General features: G+C 43.2%; 1 protein-coding gene and 1 long non-coding RNA gene across 2 annotated transcripts; both read right to left on the minus strand.

Moving 5' to 3' along the window:
* Positions 1-14,486: 14,486 nt before the first annotated feature.
* On the minus strand, positions 14,487-15,173 carry LOC139832883 (uncharacterized). The gene is made up of 3 exons (XR_011747558.1): positions 14,946-15,173; positions 14,718-14,875; positions 14,487-14,606 (listed from the first exon to the last, which is right to left on the minus strand). It is a non-coding gene; the product is annotated as an uncharacterized lncRNA (long non-coding RNA).
* A 4,739-nt stretch (positions 15,174-19,912) lies between these two features.
* Positions 19,913-21,731, minus strand: LOC127308861 (high-affinity nitrate transporter 2.1-like). The gene has a single exon (XM_051339767.2). It carries the CDS (start codon positions 21,613-21,615, stop codon positions 20,086-20,088), a length of 1,530 nt encoding a protein of 509 aa, XP_051195727.1. The 5' UTR covers positions 21,616-21,731; the 3' UTR covers positions 19,913-20,085.
* Positions 21,732-22,866: the final 1,135 nt, after the last annotated feature.

The following is a 22,866-nucleotide window of genomic DNA, read 5'->3' on the forward strand; positions in this document are numbered from 1 at the left end:
TGCAAAAGAATTCGTTTTCAACAAAAGAGGATATAACATAGATAACTATTCAAAATGGCGAAACATTCAAATATGCAATCATGACTTAGCTCAGTTTAGATTTTCAGTAATGAATAGTATAAGTAAACCGATACAGTGCAAGAGTTAACAATACAAAATTGTCAGGAGTCTGTGAGATTACCTGCTATATTTCACAATCATGTATTATTCTGCAAGGTGTCTTGGACTTGCTGGGATTTGACTACCTTTTCCTGATAATCATTAGGGTTCACAATATTGCTCCGATTATTATTACCAGGAAAGAAACAAGAATGGTTGCCATCCCACAAGATCTTCACAATAGAGGCCTCAATGATTGCCTACACCATTGGGAAATATGATATAATTAGGTGCACATAATGTAAAACTTGATTGACATACTTTTTGGCAGGTTGGACAAGCAAGACGACTATAGTAGCACATCAAAAAAATGTAATTCAGCCAGAGGAGGGGATCGAGTTTACCTTGTTGAGCCCTTCGTTAGGTATACTCTTCTCAATGTCACCCCATTCTAACAAATGTAATGGCAGATCAAGAGCCTCTAAATCAGCGTCCAACAGAAGATTAAATGGATTAGTGATACTTTATAACCTGAGGTTTGTTGGTTGTAAATCAAATATATTGTAAAAGACCAAATTACATTAGAGATATGGAGTACAAAATAATGAAGCCATACCTACTGCATTATCTCGGTGCTTTCCCGCCAACCCTCCCACCTACTTCGTTTGAACCTATTTCTTGAAGATCCCAATCATTCAAAAGTCCTCCTATCAGTTGACCTGCAGCCCTGCACCAAAGTTGGCATAAAAAATCATTGGTTTCTTAAGCATCTAAATTCCAGGATTGTGTATTTCTTTTATAACAACATAGAGGCACTACTTAAATTGTAGCACTGATCATGATACCCGTAGTATAACATTAGATGCAGAAGGCATATAGATTCAGAGGGTAATTTGTAGTATGTGAAATATCACAAGAACATGAAGCTCAAATCTATATGCCCAAATAAGTAGTGCTACAACTCATCAGAACGAAAATAGTGAAGAATGATTCTTGTTCTACTAAAATGTGCATTAGTAAGTCTATATGGTGATAAGATACATGAAGATACCATCCTGCAAAATCTAAAATCATCGATAATTACATACCCATTACTATGAGCATATCTCAGATATGGGAAAAAAATACCATACCGTGTTACAGTAGCAACATCAACATTAAAATGCTTGAATTATATGGCATTAGTAAGAACTAAGGAAGGTGTACAAAGATAGCTACGGGTAGGTGATACGTGAAAATAACAAAACCACTGCTTGTAATGATTATACAGAGAAACTTACTGGCTACCACAAATAATTTCTTGTTCCACACAATCTAAAATCCATAATACTGGGGACAGAGCTACATAAGCTATGTTGGTCATTTTGCCAAGGACACCATAATGTTGAAGTTAGGCCTATCTGGCAGCACTGCAATCCCAAATCTGCATGGACAACAGTTGCCAGAACAAAGGGAATTAATGCGAGTAGAACAAATATCTCTGTACCATCGAAAAATCTGGAGGTGTTTGTTAGCACTACCACATGCAGTAAATTCAGTAGTTGAAACTGGAAAGAGGTACACAGCAAGAATCTTTCCAGTAATGAAGATATGCTATGTCCTTTAGATGAAGTGCTGAGTAAGCAGCTCTGAGAAATCTCAAGTCAGAACACTCGCAAAAAAAATAGCTCTCGGAGTCTGGAATCGCACAATATCGATGCACTCAGATAATCCTATGCTAATGAAATAGAACACCAATGAATTTCATGCATCTCAATTAGGCTAGGCAGAAACTCCCAAACGACAATAATTTATATTTTGAAGAGTAGCATGATTAATAGGGAAAGGGACATGAAAGTAAGATAGGCACATTTTCTGACACTATTTTACACAAAAGCCTATAAACTAAAAAAATCAATGTAAAATGTTGCTCGTATTCCTAGACCAGCCTCGTAAGTCAACAATATTTTCCTGTACCTGAGAAGCTGTGTGTGCCTTGACTTTGAGATGGATGCAGTTCCAAACCACAATGTACATCCTGGAATAAAACATGGGAGCAAACATTCAGGAATACCAGCGAATCCGTTCTTCTCCGCTATGAGAACAGATGAAAACGGATTAAAAGCTAAAGCACATTAACTGCAGTTAAAGTATTAAGTTCCAGGTATGGGAACTCACTCTAGGTATAAGATACACCTCAATAGGTCATCGAAAGGAACTTGACATCCTCCTATAACAAAATAATAAGGGAGAACAAATACCTTATTGTTTTTGCTATTTTGCTTTGATGTCTTCCCCTACTTTAATAGAGCAGCAATGACCAAGAAACAAAATAAATTTCACATTTGTGACAGACACAAACGCATATGCACTGCCATAAATTGGGGAAAAATTTTAGTATACGATGCTTCTATAACATTGCTGCATAATCAACAACAAAAGCAATAGAAAGCTAACCTCATTTAATTGATATCCACCATACTCTGTTTTCTCATGGACCAACCTCTCAACAAATGAAACCTACAATTCAAAAAACATTGGAGCATCAATAAATCAAGTATATCACAGAATAATATAGAGAGCAGCTAACGGTACAGCAAGAACAGAATGTGTAAGAGAAACCAGAGAAGATGACAAGAACATAAGATTTGAATTCCATCAAAGCTACCACAAATATTCAAACAACCAATTTGAATTCATGACATAAGAAAGAACGGAGACAATTGTAGGATAACGTTGCATAGAAAACAAAAAATTTCCTACCGCGAACACGAAATCCAAGCCAAGATGCAATCTAGAAGACGGTAGCAATGAGGGGATTATCGAGTCTCACCCTTGAAGAGATTCCAAAGCCTACAAGATGAGGCTCTTGTTGCTGCGGTAGACGTTCACTTGCCGCTTGCAAAAGCGCGTAGAAGATCTTGATCACGGCGCCACGAACGGGCAGCACCTCCGTACTCGGTCACACGTTCGGTTGTTGATGAAGACGACGTCCACCTCCCGTTCCAGCGGGCAGCGGAAGTAGTAGCTCCTCTTGAATCCGACAGCACGACGGCGTGGTGTCGGTGGCGGTGGAGAACTCCGGCGGAGCTTCGCTAAAGCACGCGGGAGCTATGGAGGAGAGGGGGCGGCTAGGGTTTGGGAGGGGGTGGCCGGCCACTCAAGGGGGGCGGCCAGGTTGTGGTCTTGGGGTGGCCGGCCCCCTCCCCTTGGCCCCTCATTATATAGGTGGAAGCCCCAAGTGTTGGACTACAAGTCTCCGAATAAGACCCGAAACCAAAACCTTCCATGTGATAGGGAAACCTACCCAAGGTGGGAATCCCACTTGGGTGGGATTCCCCCCTTCCATGTGGGGGGGTGGCCGGCCCCCATAGGGGGAGTCCACTTGGGACTCCTCCCCCACTAGGGTTGGCCGGCCATGGAGGTGGAGTCCCTCCGGGACTCCACCTTCCTTGGTGGTTTCTTCCGGACTTTTCTAGAACCTTCTAGAACCTTCCATAGAACCTTCCGCATCATTTTAATTCACATAAAATGACATCCTATATATGAATCTTATTCTCCGGACCATTCCGGAACTCCTCGTGATGTCCGGGATCTCATCCGGGACTCCGAACAAATATTCGAACTCCATTCCATATTCAAGTTCTACCATTTCAACATCCAACTTTAAGTGTGTCACCCTACGGTTCGCGAACTATGCGGACATGGTTGAGTACTCACTCCGACCAATAACCAATAGCGGGATCTGGAGATCCATAATGGCTCCCACATATTCAATGATGACTTTAGTGATCGAATGAACCATTCACATACAATACCAATTCCCTTTGTCACGCGATATTTTACTTGTCCGAGGTTTGATCTTCGGTATCACTCTATACCTTGTTCAACCTCGTCTCCTGACAAGTACTCTTTACTCGTACCGTGGTATGTGGTCTCTTATGAACTTATTCATATGCTTGCAAGACATTAGACGACATTCCACCGAGAGGACCCAGAGTATATCTATCCGTCATCGGGATGGACAAATCCCACTGTTGATCCATATGCCTCAACTCATACTTTCCGGATACTTAATCCCACCTTTATAACCACCCATTTACGTAGTGGCGTTTGGTGTAATCAAAGTACCTTTCCGGTATAAGTGATTTACATGATCTCATGGTCATAAGGACTAGGTAACTATGTATCGAAAGCTTATAGCAAATAACTTAATAACGAGATCTTATGCTACGCTTAATTGGGTGTGTCCATTACATCATTCATATAATGATATAACCTTGTTATTAATAACATCCAATGTTCATGATTATGAAACTAATCATCCATTAATCAACAAGCTAGTTTAAGAGGCATACTAGGGACTTCTTGTTGTCTACATATCACACATGTACTAATGTTTCGGTTAATACAATTATAGCATGGTATATAAACATTTATCATAAACATAAAGATATATAATAACCACTTTTATTATTGCTTCTTGGGCATATCTCCAACAGTCTCCCACTTGCACTAGAGTCAATAATCTAGATTACATTGTAAGGTATCTAACACCCATGGCATTCTGGTGTTGGTCATGCTTTGCCCTAGGGAGAGCTTTAGTCAACGGATCTGCTACATTCAGATCAGTGTGTACTTTGCAAATCTTTACTTCTCCATCTTCGATGTACTCGCGAATCGAATGATAACGCAACTTGATATGCTTCAGCCTCTTGTGTGACCTTGGTTCTTGTGCATTGGCGATGGCACCCATGTTGTCACAATAGATGACTAGTGGGTCCAATGCACTAGGAACCACACCGAGCTCTACAATGAACCTCTTCATCCATACCGCTTCTAACGAAGCCTCTGAAGCCGCTATGTACTCCGATTCTGTTGAGGATTTCGCCACCGTGCACTGCTTTGAGCTTGCCCAGCCATCGCAGCACCATTCAATATAAACACGTACCCAGATTGTGACTTAGAGTCATCAGGATCAGTGTTCCAACTTGCATCGGTGTAACTTATTACAACGAGCTCTTGGTCACCTCCATAACAAAGAAACATATCCTTAGTTCTTTTCAAGTACTTCAGGATATTCTTGACCGCTGTCCAGTGTTCCATTCCTGGATCACTTTGATATCTGCTAGTCAAACTAACAGCATGTGCTATATCCGGTCTTGTACATAGCATGGCATACATGATAGAGCCTACTGCCGAGGCATAGGGGATCTGACTCATCCTTTCTCTTTCTTCTGCCGTAGCCGGACCTTGAGTCTTACTCAAGACTTTGCCTGGTAACATAGGTAAGAATCCTTTCTTACTTTCGTCCATTCTAAACTTCTTTAGAATCTTGTCCAGGTATGTACTCTGTGATAGCCCTATTAGACGTCTTGATCTATCTCTATAAATCTTGATGCCTAATATATATGATGCTTCACCAAGGTCTTTCATTGAAAAACTATTATTCAAATAACCCTTTACACTGCTTAATAGTTCTATATCATTCCCAATCAATAATATGTCATCTACATATAATATCATGAATGCTACAGAGCTCCCACTCACTTTCTTGTAAATACAGGCCTCTCCATGACACTGTATAAACCCGAAGTCTTTGATCACCTTATCAAAGCGTCGGTTCCAACTTCTCGATGCTTGCTTCAGTCCATAGATTGAACGCTGAAGTTTGCATACTTTGTCAGCATTTTTAGGATCGACAAAACCTTTGGGTTGTACCATATACAACTCTTCCTCAATGTCTCCATTAAGGAACGCTGTTTTGACATCCATCTGCCAAATCTCATAATCGAAAAATGCAGCTATTGCTAACAAAATCCTCACAGATTTTAGCTTCGCTACAGGCGAGAAAGTCTCATCGTAGTCAACACCTTGAATTTTTCGGAAACCCTTTGCGACAAGTCGAGCTTTATAGACAGTAATATTACCATCAGCATCTGTTTTTCTTTTGTAGATCCATTTATTCTCGACAGCCTTGCGGCTATCAGGTAAGTCTACCAAAGTCCATACTTTATTATCATACATGGATCCCATTTCGGATTTCATGGCTTCTTGCCATTTGTTGGAATCTGGGCTCATCATCGCTTCTTCATACGTCGCAGGGTCTTCATCATTGTTATCCACAATCATGACATTTAGACAAGGATCATACCAATCTGGAGTGGCACGTTCCCTTGTCGATCTGCGAGGTTCAGTAGCTATCTCATTTGAAGTTTCATGATCATTATCATTAGCTTCCTGTTGCCGGTGCAGCGGCACAGAACATCTTCCGATCGCGCTACTCTGATCAACGAGCAAAGATTCTTCAATCTCATCGAGTTCTACTTTTCTTCCAGTCACTTCTTTAGTGAGAAATTCTTTCTCAAGAAAGGTTCCGTTCTTAGCAACAAAGATCTTGCCTTCGGATCTGTGATAGAAAGTGTACCCTATAGTTTCCTTAGGGTATCCTATGAAGACGCATTTCTCCGCTTTGGGTTCTAGCTTGTCCGGTTGTAGCTTTTTTTACATAGGCTTCGCAACCCCAAACTTTCAGGAACGACAGCTTAGGTTTCTTATTAAACCATAATTCATACGGTGTCGTTTCAACGGATTTTGATGGTGCTCTATTTAAAGTGAATGCGGCTGTCTCTAATGCATAACTCCAAAATGATAACGGCAAATCAGTAAGAGACATCATAGAACGAACCATATCTAAGAGAGTTCGATTACGACGTTCGGACACACTGTTTCGTTGTGGTGTTCCCGGCGGTGTCAATTGTGAAAGTATTCCGCATTTCTTTAAATGCATGCCAAACTCATAACTCAGATATTCACCTCCGCGATCAGATCGTAGAAATTTAATCTTCTTGTTACGTTGATTTTCTACTTCACTTTGGAATTCCTTAAACTTCTCAAAAGTTTCGGATTTATGTTTCATGAAATAAATATACCCATATCTACTCAGATCATCTGTGAAGGTTAGAACATAACGATAACCATTGCGCGATGCTACACTCATTGGTCCGCACACATCGGTATGTATGATTTCCAATAAGTCAGTAGCTCGCTCCATAATACCAGAGAATGGAGTCTTAGTCATTTTTCCCATTAGACATGCTTCGCATCTATCAAGTGACTCAAAGTCAAGTGATTCAAGTAATCCATCGGTATGGAGTTTCTTCATGCGTTTCACTCCAATATGACCAAGACGATTACCACATATAAGTAGAATTATCATTCAATTTAATTCGCTTAGCATCAATGTTATGTATATGTGTATCACTACTATCGAGATCTAACAGAAATAAGCCATTCTTTTCAGGTGCTCGACCATAAAAGATATTATTCATAAAAATAGAACAACCATTATTCTCAGACTTGAATGAATAACCGTCTTGCATTAAACAAGATCCAGATATAATGTTCATGCTCAACGCGGGTACAAAATAACAATTATTGAGGCTTAAAACTAATCCCGAAGGTAGATGTAGAGGAAGTGTGCCGACAGCGATCACATCGACTTTGGATCCATTTCCAACGCGCATGGTCACTTCATCTTTTAGTAGTCTTCGTTTATTCTTTAGTCCCTGTTTCGAGTTACAAATAGGAGCAACCGAACCAGTATCAAATACCCAGGTACTAGTACGAGAACCAGTAAGATAAACATCTATAACATGTATATCAGATATACCTTCTTTCTTCTTCTTGACAAGGCCGCTCTTCAGATCCGCCAAATACTTGGAGCAATTACGCTTCCAGTGTCCCTTCTCCTTGCAGTAATAGCACTCAGCATCAGGCTTAGGGCCAGTCTTAGGTTTCACAGGAGGCGTGGCAGCTTTCTTTCCACCCTTCTTGAATTTTCCCTTAGACTTGCCCTGTTTTTTGAAACTGGTGGTCTTGTTGACCATCAACACTTGGTGCTCTTTCTTGATCTCAATCTCAGCAGATTTCAGCATGGAGAAGAGTTCAGGTAACTCTTTGTTCATGTTCTGCATATTGTAGTTCATCACAAAGTTCTTGTAACTAGGTGGCAGTTGATTGAAGGACACGATTAATCCCCAGTCTATTAGGAATCACTATTCCCAAGTCATCGAGTTTCTTCGCATGCCCGGTCATGGCGAGCATGTGCTCACTAACGGAGCTGCCTTCTTCCATCATGCGGTGAAGAAGTGTTTCGATGCTTCATAGCATTCCACGGCCGCATGAGTCTCAAATATAGTCTTCAACTCATTGATTAACTCATGTGGATCGTGGTGCTCAAAACGTTTTTGAAGATCGGCTTCCAGACTGCATAAGATGGCACACTGAACTTGAGAGTACCGAGTTTTCCGAGTTGCGTAAACATTCTTTACTTCATCGGTTTCAGTTTCTGCAGGAGGGTCACCTAGCGGTGCATCAAGCACATATTGCAGATTTCCGCCATTGAGGAAGATCCTCACATGACGGAACCAGTCGGTGAAGTTGCTACCGTTGCTCTTAAGCTTTTCTTTCTCTAGGAACTGGTTAAAATTGATTGAGGACGCCATATCTACAACATATTTGCAATAGTTTAGACTAATGTTTATGACAAATTGATTTCAAATTTTAATTCAATATAATTAAAAACTAGGTGAACTCCCACTCAAAACAATATCCCTCGCATTGTCTTAGTGATCACACGAACCAAATCCACCACACCAAGTCCGATCATCACGAGACAAAATGTAACTTCAATGGCGAACACTCAAAGTGTTCATCATATCAATCATATGATTCATGCTCTACCTTTCGGTATCACGTGTTCCGAGACCATGTCTGTACATGCTAGGCTCGTCAAGGCCACCTTAGTATCTGCATGTGCAAAACTGGCTTGCACCCGTTGTATGCACTTGTTGATTCTATCACACCCGATCATCACGAGATGCTTCGAAACGACAAGTCTTGGCAACGGTGCTACTAAGGATGAACACTTTATTATCTTGAGATTTTAGTGAGAGGGATCATCTTATAATGCTACCGCCGCGATCTAAGCAAAATAAGATGCATAAAAGGATTAACATCACATGCAGTTCATATGTGATATGATATGGCCCTTTTGTCTTTGCGCCTTTGATCTTCATCTCCAAAGCACGGACATGATCTCCATCATCAACGGGCATGATCTCCATCATCGTCGGCGAAGCACCAAGGTCAATGGCGCCGTCTTCATGATTGTCCTCCATGTAGCAACTATTACAACTACTTTGAAATACTACTCAACATGAAATTTAAAGACAACCATAAGGCTCCTGCCGGTTGCCACAATACAATAATGATCATCTCATACATATTCATCATCACATTATGGCCATATCACATCACCAAACCCTGCAAAAACAAGTTAGACGTTCTCTAATTTGGTTTGCATATTTTACGTCGTTTAGGGTTTTCGAGTGAGATCCAATCTACCTACGAACATGAACCACAACGGTGATACTAGTGTTGTCAATAGAAGAGTAAATTGAATCTTTACTATAGTAGGAGAGACAGACACCCGCAAAGCCTCTTATGCAATACAAGTTGCATGTCGAACGAGGAACAAGTCTCATGAACGCAGTCATGTAAAGTTAGTCCGAGCCGCTTCATCCCACTATGCCATAAAGATGCAAAGTACTCAACTAAAGATAACAAGAGAATCAACGCCCACAAAACCATTGTGTTCTACTCGTGCAACCATCTATGCATAGACACGGCTCTGATACCACTGTAGGATAACGTTGCATAGAAAACAAAAAATTTCCTACCGCGAACACGAAATCCAAGCCAAGATGCAATCTAGAAGACGGTAGCAACGAGGGGATTATCGAGGCTCACCCTTGAAGAGATTCCAAAGCCTACAAGATGAGGCTCTTGTTGCTGTGGTAGACGTTCACTTGCCGCTTGCAAAAGCGCGTAGAAGATCTTGATCACGGCGCCACGAACGGGCAGCACCTCCGTACTCGGTCACACGTTCGGTTGTTGATGAAGACGACGTCCACCTCCCGTTCCAGCGGGCAGCGGAAGTAGTAGCTCCTCTTGAATCCGACAGCACGACGGCGTGGTGTCGGTGGCGGTGGAGAACTCCGGCGGAGCTTCGCTAAAGCACGCGGGAGCTATGGAGGAGAGGGGGCGGCTAGGGTTTGGGAGGGGGTGGCCGGCCACTCAAGGGGGGCGGCCAGGTTGTGGTCTTGGGGTGGCCGGCCCCCTCCCCTTGGCCCCTCATTATATAGGTGGAAGCCCCAAGTGTTGGACTACAAGTCTCCGAATAAGACCCGAAACCAAAACCTTCCATGTGATAGGGAAACCTACCCAAGGTGGGAATCCCACTTGGGTGGGATTCCCCCCTTCCATGTGGGGGGGTGGCCGGCCCCCATAGGGGGAGTCCACTTGGGACTCCTCCCCCACTAGGGTTGGTCGGCCATGGAGGTGGAGTCCCTCCGGGACTCCACCTTCCTTGGTGGTTTCTTCCGGACTTTTCTAGAACCTTCTAGAACCTTCCATAGAACCTTCCGCATCATTTTAATTCACATAAAATGACATCCTATATATGAATCTTATTCTCCGGACCATTCCGGAACTCCTCGTGATGTCCGGAATCTCATCCGGGACTCCGAACAAATATTCGAACTCCATTCCATATTCAAGTTCTACCATTTCAACATCCAACTTTAAGTGTGTCACCCTACGGTTCGCGAACTATGCGGACATGGTTGAGTACTCACTCCGACCAATAACCAATAGCAGGATCTGGAGATCCATAATGGCTCCCACATATTCAACGATGACTTTAGTGATCGAATGAACCATTCACATACAATACCAATTCCCTTTGTCACGCGATATTTTACTTGTCCGAGGTTTGATCTTTGGTATCACTCTATACCTTGTTCAACCTCGTCTCCTGACAAGTACTCTTTACTCGTACCGTGGTATGTGGTCTCTTATGAACTTATTCATATGCTTGCAAGACATTAGACGACATTCCACCGAGAGGGCCCAGAGTATATCTATCCGTCATCGGGATGGACAAATCCCACTGTTGATCCATATGCCTCAACTCATACTTTCCGGATACTTAATCCCACCTTTATAACCACCCATTTACGCAGTGGCGTTTGGTGTAATCAAAGTACCTTTCCGGTATAAGTGATTTACATGATCTCATGGTCATAAGGACTAGGTAACTATGTATCGAAAGCTTATAGCAAATAACTTAATGACGAGATCTTATGCTACGCTTAATTGGGTGTGTCCATTACATCATTCATATAATGATATAACCTTGTTATTAATAACATCCAATGTTCATGATTATGAAACTAATCATCCATTAATCAACAAGCTAGTTTAAGAGGCATACTAGGGACTTCTTGTTGTCTACATATCACACATGTACTAATGTTTCGGTTAATACAATTATAGCATGGTATATAAACATTTATCATAAACATAAAGATATATAATAACCACTTTTATTATTGCCTCTTGGGCATATCTCCAACAACAATAAGAACTGAATCTGTACTGAAAGGAAGTTATTCACCCAACCAAATATAATATTACATCAGAGCTCATAAATCCAATAGAAGGAGAGTCATAAATCCAATAGAAATCTGCGCTATATATAGGCGACCAGCACATATTAAACCTTGCAACACTTACCTTAGACAAAACCAATGTAATACATGAATATTAAGATCACAATATAGAGTTCAATATTATAAAGCAACCATCTTACACAAATATAGATCCATTTGATAGCTCTGTGGGCATGCGTACCTCATTACATGTTACATCTTCTCGAACTCCTACAAAAACCAACACAGTAAAGCTTGGATTAGTAAGTAATTATCTCATGATATGGACATAGTCAATACACCAATCTAATAATTCTGACAACCTCCATATTGAAAGAGGATCCCAACATTTTGACAAACTACATCATGAATGGCTTTGTGCATTAGAAAAACCATGCATATTTCTTCAATGTGTCGATTTGAGGCTAAATAGTTGTCGTCGTGGTGAACGAGCAGATGCCATAGGATGGCTTAGATTGGGGCCGAATGGACGCAAGAGGATTCGGGGGAGGGTTTGCGATCAGGTGGGAAGAGATTCCGGATGGTTTCCTCAAGAACTTGGCCAAGGCCAGAGGTTGAAGAAGAAAGACACAAGGAAGAACTCCCTCTAGATCACCATTTTCATTGATTCACACAAGTTACAGGCTCTGCCTTCCTACACACGCGCGTACATCCTTGCCCGTGAAGATGGGCTGCCCCCTCTCCTTATATAGGGGAGAGGGTGGCTTACACTGCAAGAAACCCTAATGGCATCTTTGACTGGACAAACTACTTTACAGAGTTACTGTACAAAGCTACTTTAACAGGCTACTGCACAAAGCTACTTTAATCATAGATGACACCGGGGCCTTCTTTTATCATAGAAGCGGACGTCTTCCGGCTTCTTTGGACGTCACCTCTCTCTTTGGCGCCAGGGCTCTGAATAAAGTTACTTTGCTTAGCTCATCCTTGTCTTCTTGCTCTGAAGAGAATCTTTGACCAGTCCTGCCGACAGGCTCTCCTTTCCGGTATCTTCTATACCGGGTTCCGGCATACCCCTTTGGGGATACCGGCTTAGCCTTGCTCTCCCGGATTCCTACTAGGCTTCCGGTAAGAACATTAAACCGGTATCTTGATGGCTTAAACCATCCGGTTTGGCATGCCTTTGGCATACCGGGGGTTATCCCCCCAACATTAGTCCCCGAAGCTGGTATAGCCTGGAGGATTCTATCCTACAGACCATGCCAGGTTTTCATCTTTTTTAAGATACCGGTTTAATTACTCATGTCTTGAGCTTAGTTCCGGCGCCTTTATCCTTGTTCCTTTTCTTCTCTTTGCAAGGCTTGTTCCGGCACCTCTTTTTTCCGGCACCATGTGTCTTTACTCCTTCCTCGGCGAAGTCGAGAATATATCGGGCCCCGCGCCTGTCAGTGACATGCGCACTGTAACTGACGCGCCAGTGTCCGCTGTCACATCGTTTCGACTCCCGCGCACGCATTTAATGCACCACAGCGGATCCCACTACCTCTTCGGGATCCCGCGTGCGCCTCCGTGTGGCCTCTAAATGCGTGCGCGGGAGTCGAAACGATAGTGACAGGACATCGGGCGCTGTCATATAAAGTAAGATGTCACATCGATAAAGCGCGGCCCTGATATATTCTCGACTTCGCCGAGGAAGGAGTAAAGACACATGGTGCCGGAAAAAAGAGGTGCCGGAACAAGCCTTGCAAAGAGAAGAAAAGGAACAAGGATAAAGGCGCCGGAACTAAGCTCAAGACATGAGTAATTAAACCGGTATCTTAAAAAAGATGAAAACCTGGCATGGTCTGTAGGATAGAATCCTCCAGGCTATACCAGCTTCGGGGACTAATGTTGGGGGGATAACCCCGTATGCCAAAGGCATGCCAAACCGGATGGTTTAAGCCATCAAGATACCGGTTTAATGTTCTTACCGAAGCCTAGTAGGAATCCTGGAGAGCAAGGTTGTCCGGTATCCCCAAAGGGGTATGCCGGAACCCGGTATAGAAGATACCGGAAAGGAGAGCCTGTCGGCAGGACTGGTCAAAGATTCTCTTCAGAGCAAGAAGACAAGGATGAGCTAAGCAAAGTAACTTTATTCAGAGCCCTGGCGCCAAAGAGAGAGGTGACGTCCAAAGAAGCCGGAAGACGTCCGCTTCTATGATAAAAGAAGGCCCCGGTGTCATCTATGATTAAAGTAGCTTTGTGCAGTAGCCTGTTAAAGTAGCTTTGTACAGTAACTCTGTAAAGTAGTTTGTCCAGTCAAAGATGCCATTAGGGTTTCTTGCAGTGTAAGCCACCCTCTCCCCTATATAAGGAGAGGGGGCAGCCCATCTTCACGGGCAAGGATGTACGCGCGTGTGTAGGAAGGCAGAGCCTGTAACTTGTGTGAATCAATGAAAATGGTGATCTATCGGGAGTTCTTCCTTGTGTCTTTCTTCTTCAACCTCTGGCCTTGGCCAAGTTCTTGAGGAAACCATCCGGAATCTCTTCCCACCTGATCGCAAACCCTCCCCCGAATCCTCTTGCGTCCATTCGGCCCCAATCTAAGCCATCCTATGGCATCTGCTCGTTCACCACGACGACAATAGTTGCATAAGATATACCATCCATGCATGTCATTGAAAAGGGAGAAACAAAGTTCACTTAGAACCGGAGAAATAGCTCACCTCTGAGATGATAGTACCTCTCACATTGCATTGGTAGGTGAAATAAGATAGGTAAGGCCCATTTAATAAACCTATAAAGGAATTCTCAACTTGCACATGAAGTTCCAACTCGCATTACAAACATGATGTAATAATATAATATATATAAGGAAGTTAACACCTGAAACCAAATGCATCATACTGGAGATTTCTGACGGAAATTACCTAAAATTAAGCATGTTGCCCCATATCACAAGGAATAGTAAAAACACCAATGGATCTTCATCATCTGACGTGCACAACAAATATGGGAGGGCACCAATTACTCCTTTAGATGCAAATCCACTAATTAATTCCAATCCACACTATTTTTGCAAGCTACAACATGGCTACTACGACTGATGTAAATTGGAGCCACGCACAAGATTGAATCTATTACCTTTTCATAGAGGGCAATGTTGTGCGGAGTGAGAACCAATCTAACACAGGTATGTGGGGAGGGGAGGAGGTGGAGCGCACTGTCCTTGGCCATGGACACCATGCCGACCTCCTAGGAAGAGAGAAACCACACTGCCACGCCATTCATAGCTGATAAATCTGACGTGAAGGGATAGAAGGTGTGTGACCAAATCGACTTCGCTGTGGGGAGTAGAGGACCAGAGCGCACCTGTAGCGGAGGCGGAGTTGGGGAGGAGATCTCCACCTTCTGGTCCCGCGCCACGTCCCTTCTCCAGGTTCCGCGCCCCTGCACCTTCGATCCCTGCCGCCGGCCATCTGTGCACTGGCCTGCTTCCTCCATTCCGGTGGTCAACGTCCCTACTGCTGCTGCTCCAACCTCCGGCCTGATGCCGGCTGCCATCTCCGCCCTGTCCGGCCGTCCCCTGCCATCTCATGGCAAGGCGCGTTGCGGCGCTGCATATCCGCACCCTCCGGCTGGCGTCAAAGCTGCTCCCAACGAGGGCGAGGATGGAGCTCGACCTGAGGAAGATCAACGACGGCAGCGAAGGGGAGAGGAATGATGAAGGGAAGGGGTAGGCGGCACGAGGGGATAGGAAGAGGAGGAGGACGTGGGATTGGGAGTGGAACTGCCCAATCGGGGCCAGCTAGGGTTTTCACCCATGAGAGATGTGTTCGCTTCCTACACGCGCGACCCACGCTGCAACCACCCAAGCAGCTGACAACATGGACCAGCCAGAAGAAGGGCCCAAACACAGTGGCAGGCGGGTAGATTCTTGCCGTTCCATGTCTTAATCTAGTGGGCAGTCAATGAATCTTACCGAGAACGAACGGCTGAGATTCTCCAGTTGACTGCATCATGTGGTTGAGATGCTCAAATCGCTGTGAGTTCCCCATGGGGGTGCAGCAATTATACCTTTAGATGTGTATCTGACGGAGCAATCACTCTCTGAAATAAACCATGATGTCACTTTAAATCCAATGGAAGTAACCATCTATCTCGTGCGGGGGAAGTAAATGAGTACTGAAATAATCGATGTGTCAGAAAGCAGGAGTTGAACAATTCTACAAAGAAATATGTCATCCCGGAGATCTCCAAACAAGTTTCCCATAGTGAAGTCATACTCAGACAGAGCATGCTGGTAAGGAAACATAATTAGAAAAAAAATAAATACTTAAAAGAAAACTTATAATCAGAACACAAAATTTAGAGCATTGTAATTCAATTTTGTCCCATGGTTGATAGATGCACGAGGGGATCACCTTCTCCATGCATGGCCTCAGCCAAGGACTCTATAATTCAGGAATAGAATATCTTCAGTTTCAGCCCACAGTTCAAAATAGTAACTGTTGACAGTTTAGAATAGATTCAGTTCACAGATTAATTAGCAATAGTTTCAGGCCATAGCTACTTCAGTAAACTGATTGTTAGAGTGCAGCAGTTTCAGTCAACAGCTCCAGATGTTCAAAGAACCCAAATGTGGCACTAGGCAGTTTGCTAGCATTACCACAGGTACTCTAAAAAGATTCTACTGTAAAATGGCATACAAGTGCATCTGGGAACAAACCGAGAACAAGAGTAGTTACTAGGACCAATGCTTTATTATCAACAGAATACAAACTAACTGCAAATGGTGACACCTAATGGTGATTTAATTACTATCAGGAAATGCAAGTATAAAGTAGTATCAGAAATACAGGGACTTAGCGGGTTCATCTTTTTTAAAAAAATGTGTGAACTCTTTTTACAAATCATGACAGTGCAAGCAAGAACCAATAAACCCAATGTTGTGCGAGGTGGTACCTTCTTCGCTGCAGTCTGCTCGAAGATGTTATCCATGTGCCAGCAGTACAACATGATGTGACCAACTGCTCTTCTTGATCATCATCCCTGCCACCCTTGCCATCTTGATCATGTCGCTGGGCTCTGCCAAGCACAAATGAATCAGACAAGCAAAACCGAAAAATAAAAGGCAACACCTATTATTAGCTTAAAGAAGCAACACAATGATATATGCCAACATCTATTATCCACTCGGATCTTAATTAAAGGCACATGGAACAATCAATGATATGGCAACGCCAGGAAACTTGTAAGGAGACACCACAATGTACTACCGGCGCTGAGAGTTCATCATATCATCATAAAATCACTACTGCACAATGCAAAACATACCAGTTTGTACCAAGCAAGCTGACAAACTGACAATGCTATCAAGTATCAAACCTCTAAAAAGATTCATAAGCAAACAGAGTTAAGTTTTCCACAAGTTCACCTTGCAATAGTCCTCAATCTAAACGATCAGACTAACACCAGTCTAAACAAGCAAATAGTATATTCAGTTTTTATAATTTACTGTAAAATGCAATGATACTTTGTGAAAGAAAATTGCATGACACCACTGGTTCTTATGTTTCTAAAGTCTATATGTTTCATGCATAACTCTTTGTGAAAGAAAAACGAATGTTTCATTATGAAAAGAAAGCAACAATACTGGGAAACAAAGGAGCTAAATGGAAGTTCATTACATCCTATATATTACAGAAATTGAATATACTCCCGCAGATCATATAAAACCCTATATATTTAATAGGACATGACTAAATAAATAAAAATTCCACCTCCAATACGCTAAGTGCAACGCTGAATTAAAACCATAGCTCAATAAAACAAAAGGTCATCACAACTTTCTTCCCCAACCTACTGAAATAATTCCTCCAACAGCTGATGCAAGATGTTCTTTAGGTACTTATCAACCTACTTACCATGAACACAACAACACAAGCAATACATGCGAAGTGGGCGCAATTACTATCAACGTTCAGGTTTTAGGGCAATGTCAGCTACTAGAACTTTGAACCTTGAAAAACTAATCCATAGTTTAGATAATTTCCTACTTTACGTAAGGCATTATAGGAATCTTGTTGCATAAAAATTATGGTTTGACACCATACATGTGGACAGCATCGGGCACTGAAACATTTTGCATCAGCGTCTACTAGTCTTTACCTCAGTGTCATTATAGTCATCATCTTGGTCAGACTCATGACCCAAGCTCATGTGTTGTCATCTTCACTATTACCATTGTTTGCTTCACATGGGTCAAGGAAACTCTTAACCTGCACAATAGAACAGAATGTTTGAAAGTCAATATTCAGATCGAAATGCAATCAAATTAATTAGGGATGAAGCTGCAAGTGGTACAAGTAACGTAGAAGTGCTTATGTATTCAGGAACATTTTCAGAGGACATCCAATGCATGTGTATAGGCTTTTACCAAATTAAACGCACCCTCAAGATGAATTGGTAAGAAAACGAAGTGGGAGTGTTAGTATTCACTACATGTTCACCATCTACAAATCTAGGGTCCAGTGAATAGATTGGGGATAGTTCGTGGACTCATCGTAGCTCAAACACACTGTTATGTACTTGGAGTGTGATGATATGATTATCAATTAGTACTCCAAGTCCAAGGTGCTCTCTCGATCGTGCCGATAGCTGTCGTCACTAATCCTGGTATCCTGGACAAGGTGCATGTCGTACGGATGGTGAAAGCTGACCAGGCCTAGGTTGGAGCATCTTGTACGGATCCGTACCCACGAAGCTTCCATGCGGTGCGGTAGATAGTCAAAGATTCTCGGTAGAGTATGTTCGCTAGCGTCCAAGTGCACCCACCAACACCGCTGACTACACGTGAGTTGTTGCCCTCAATTTCTATGCATGTCATCCATCGAGCGAGTAAATTACATGGAGGTACAAGTCAAGCTGTTGATGGCAACATTTTTTCCTCTGCGAATGGTAGCGTCGTCTATCTTGCACATGCAAACGTACGGTGGTTGCTATGTGGAGAGTTAATATTACAATATTCCGACTACGTGGATCCATGCATGATCTGTAGCCTGAGCTCTAGTTTGGCATTTGGATCAGCTATCTTGCGGCGAGCAACATGATCTCTATACATTTTATTACTCCAATATGTGCCCCAGTTTTTGATGTTACATTATCCGTTCCATTTTTTTATCAATGATATAGATTTATCTAGATATATACATATTTGTACATAGAACTGCAGTTTCAAATATGTATCTTAAAGTTGACACATATTCATTAGAAAAGTTGACATCTTAAATTTGTTAACTTTCAACAAATCATGCCAACATGGAGAATCAAACTGTCTATATTCAACCAAAGCAATAGGCATGTCTTTGATCTATCTCTATCGTTGCGTTAATTCAACCGGGCAACTTTTCCAAGGACAATGACAATTAAAGATAGTCCAATACGAAGGTTGCGACTTGACTTGCGTGTTAGTGTTCTGTCATGCGCTACCTTCAGGCTTATGGGCTATGTTTGCTGCTCACGTTACGGTTCGTCTAGATTTCAGTTGACTAGAAAGACGTTGTGCTCCCTCTTGTTTGCGTGCAAACTTTTCAGACCGTTCATTGTTGTCAAACACAATTAATTTCTTAGACTGCATGGTAAGCTAGTAGTATATGATAGCGACATCTCTTGATTCGATCGCTCCATACTTGACTTGTAGGGTTACGAAATGCAAACGTGCATGCCTTCATGCATCTTCGTACACAAAGTACACAACCGTTTAAACAGTTGACTCTAAGCTAAGCAAGCCAGCCTCTATCATACACACGTGCAGCAAACGTGCAGTGTTGTATGTGGTTGCTAACTAGCTGCTACTAGCTATAATCGGTGATATATCGTCCAAAGTCTCATCCCCGTTAATTGGTGTCGACTCTTCTCGAGAGATAATTACTCCCTATCACCGACTATAGAATAATCAATTAACGGGGTCCATAGAAGAGTCGACACTAACTAAGGGGGTCAGTAACAGGGGTGACATATTGTATGCCAGAGTCCACAGAATAATGTTTTTTTTATCTTATCATGCATATGGTATTATCCACTATAAAAACATAGGTTAGTAACATATACAATTAGTGACATATGGAGTAGTCTATGTTAATTCCCGGTATAACCACCATTAATAGTGTGTGTATCCACATGTTAAAGTTCTATGCAAAATTATTTGTCTTCCATTTGTTTTGTAATTAACTGGGTATCGCTAAAAAGAATGTTCTCAAGGCCACCCGGCTAGTAGATGAAACTATGACAAGTATACAACAAAACAAATACGATGGAGACACAAGGTTTAGGCACGATACATATGCTCATATTGATCTATTATAACATAATACAAGCCCCCATATAGGAGACAATAACCTCCTCTAAGACAGTTTTGGTAACTATGTGTGCACCCATGGTACCAATGTATACATACGAAGTTCACATAACTATGTGTGCACCTATGGTACCAATGTAAATAAATCTACTCTTACACATGTAGGGGTGTGATATTAGGTGGGGAAGTGGCAGGTCCGGCCAAGATCGTGTTGCGTCTACCACGCTCAGAGGTGCTGTTCTCGGCGAACTTGAGGCTGGCGTCATGGAGCCCCTTGCTCTTCTCCTCATCTGTCCACTCACTGACATAGTAGCCCTCCTCAGTGGCGACGGGGCTAGGAGGGAGGAGCATTGAGCCCCATTGCGGAAAGTGCACAAGCACGATGGGGAGAGTGCACACAATGACCATGATGCCCATGTACTGGAGCCCTTTGCCGGTGGAGTATTGTGATGACGTGAAGAAGAGAAACTGTGTAAGACCGCCACCCACGTTACCACCGGCACCGCTCATGCCGGAGATGAGGCCAAGTGAGCGTCGTGAGACGAAGGGAATGACACCATAGACGGCCCCACATGCGGCCTCAATGCAGATGGAGTACATGACCATGCTTGCAATGGATGTCGGGAGGGAGGATGCACGACCGAGACAGATGCAGAAGGCACCGCCGGCAGTCTGGAGGATCCAAATGTTCCAAAGTCTTGCTCGCATGCCAAAGTAACAGGCACCAAGGTCGGAGAGGTAGCCACCCATTGGACGCGCGAAGATATTGGCCAAGCCGAAGCAGGCCGCGATGGTGCCAGCGGCCCGGAGGTCGAGAGGGAAGCTGTCGTAGTAGTACTCGGCGATTACGTTGTTGGTGGTGAGCTCGACACCCATGCAGTAGCCATAGATGAAGACGAAGATCCATGTGCGGTAGTTGGTTACCGCGCCACGAAAAACTTTGGAAAACTTGTCTTTATTCATGTCACCATTTTTCTGCAGACTCCCGAGGTTGCCATCGGGAAGGTCTTGTCCCATGGTGAGCACGAGCAAGCCCATCACCACCAACATCATTCCTGGCACGAAATAGGCGAGGCGCCACGCTGTGAACTCCGTCGCACCACATGCCAAGATGGCATCAAAGACGAGAGGCATGATGAGCTGTGTGGCACCGCCACCCATATCACCCCACCCTGCTGTCAAGCCGCCGACCGTCCCAATAATCTTGCTATTGAACATAGTACTCACCCAGTACTGGCACGATACGAAGGTAGCGAGCGAGACACCGATGAGGAAACGGATGGTGATGTATCCGGCGGGACTGTCGATGATGGACATGCAGAATACCGCTGGCGCGGAGAGCATGACCAGGAATGCGCAACCGTAGCGTGGACCGAGGAGGTCGCACACAGCACCCATGGCCAGCCTAGAGAAGATGGCGCCCGAGACGGAAGCGACTCCAGCGTTGCCGATGTCGGCCTTGGTGAGGTTGAGGTTGTCGCGGATGATTGGGATGAGCGGCGCGGCCGCAAACGTGGAGACGACACACGTGAAGAAGGGCATCCACCCGAGGTGGAAGGCCCGCATGTGAGGGTTGCCAAAGGAGAAGATCTTGATGGACTTGGCCTTGTGCTCAGAGTCCACCGGCAGCGAGAACTGGGGTGGCGTTGCCATGGCGCCCGTGGCACCGACCTCCATCTCCATGTCCTCTTCTCCTTAGGCTGCCACAAGATGACTCCTTCTTTTGCTTGGTTGCACCTTGGAGCTCTGTGAGCTGCGCTGCGGACTAAGAGTTAGGCAAGAGGATCTAAGTCTTAAGAGTGGAGGTTGCAATGGTATGGGCTTGTGCTCGAGAGACTACAAGGAGACATGTATTTATAGAGGGACAACTGCAGGTTGGCATCCCTTGGTTTCATTTTGTCCAGATCGTTTCGATTAATATTTCATGCATATTCCTTGATCTGCTAAAATTAATGCACATACCATTAGTTAATTATATGCTTTACGGTCTTATTGTTGTTTCTTAATTAACGTTGTCCAAGTCCAGCTAATGAATAACAGTGATCGTACATGTGTCCCGTTGAACTTATCTCAGGGTTGCCAAACTGCTTATATGGAGTAATATATTTGTTTGTTTTTGAATGTAGGGCAATAATGTTGTAAGATTCATATCGAAAAAAAATTAAATGTTGCAAGAGTACAGTACCATGCAAGAGAGTTGACATTGTAGGGTTTATTCGATCTGACTGCAAAACTTTCAGGTTGAGATATTGCTAAAACGTACTTTCATCGTACATCTAGGAGTATAGAGAGCTAATTAATCAAAGTTCATATGTTCATTCGTCCTGTAGCTTCTGTGATTCTGAATCAGAAGAGACAAACTAAATAGTACTACTCACAAACTAAGAGAGTGTACACAAAAGGGTAGCCCATGAACTACTGTATGTCAAATGGGATTGAGACCAGAGCAGCGCTCAGCTTGGACTCTCCATGCTACTCCAGGCTTTGGTGATCTTATGACTGAAGATTGTAATACCCTGTTACCTTGATTAATGAAAACTCTCTTTACCCCTCAAAATTTTTTGCAAGTAATTGCAGTTGATTTATTATTGTCAGCTTAGTGCAGTTGATTTTGTAGTACAGTACAAGAGTTGCAATCCAAACTTGCTACCCCTACGACCAGTACGGGCAAAACCGCGCGATAGATAGAAGAGTTGACCCTTCATGCTCAAACATTAGCCATCGTACGGATCATATGGTGGCTGCCTCGTCATCAATCGAACTCGATCCATTAATTAATTTTGCATCGATCTATTGAGATCTATCTAGAGATCAGCAAGAGTTCTATTAATCTCGTCTAAACTTCATTAGTAAACAGAAGCTGTTAACAAAACCCTCAAAAGAAAGTAAACAGAAGCTGTTACGAATCACTGACAACAGTTCAATTAGTTGGTA

The sequence above is a fragment of the Lolium perenne genome, chromosome 6 (genome assembly GCF_019359855.2).
Source record: "Lolium perenne isolate Kyuss_39 chromosome 6, Kyuss_2.0, whole genome shotgun sequence".
Taxonomy (NCBI): Eukaryota; Viridiplantae; Streptophyta; class Magnoliopsida; order Poales; family Poaceae; genus Lolium; species Lolium perenne.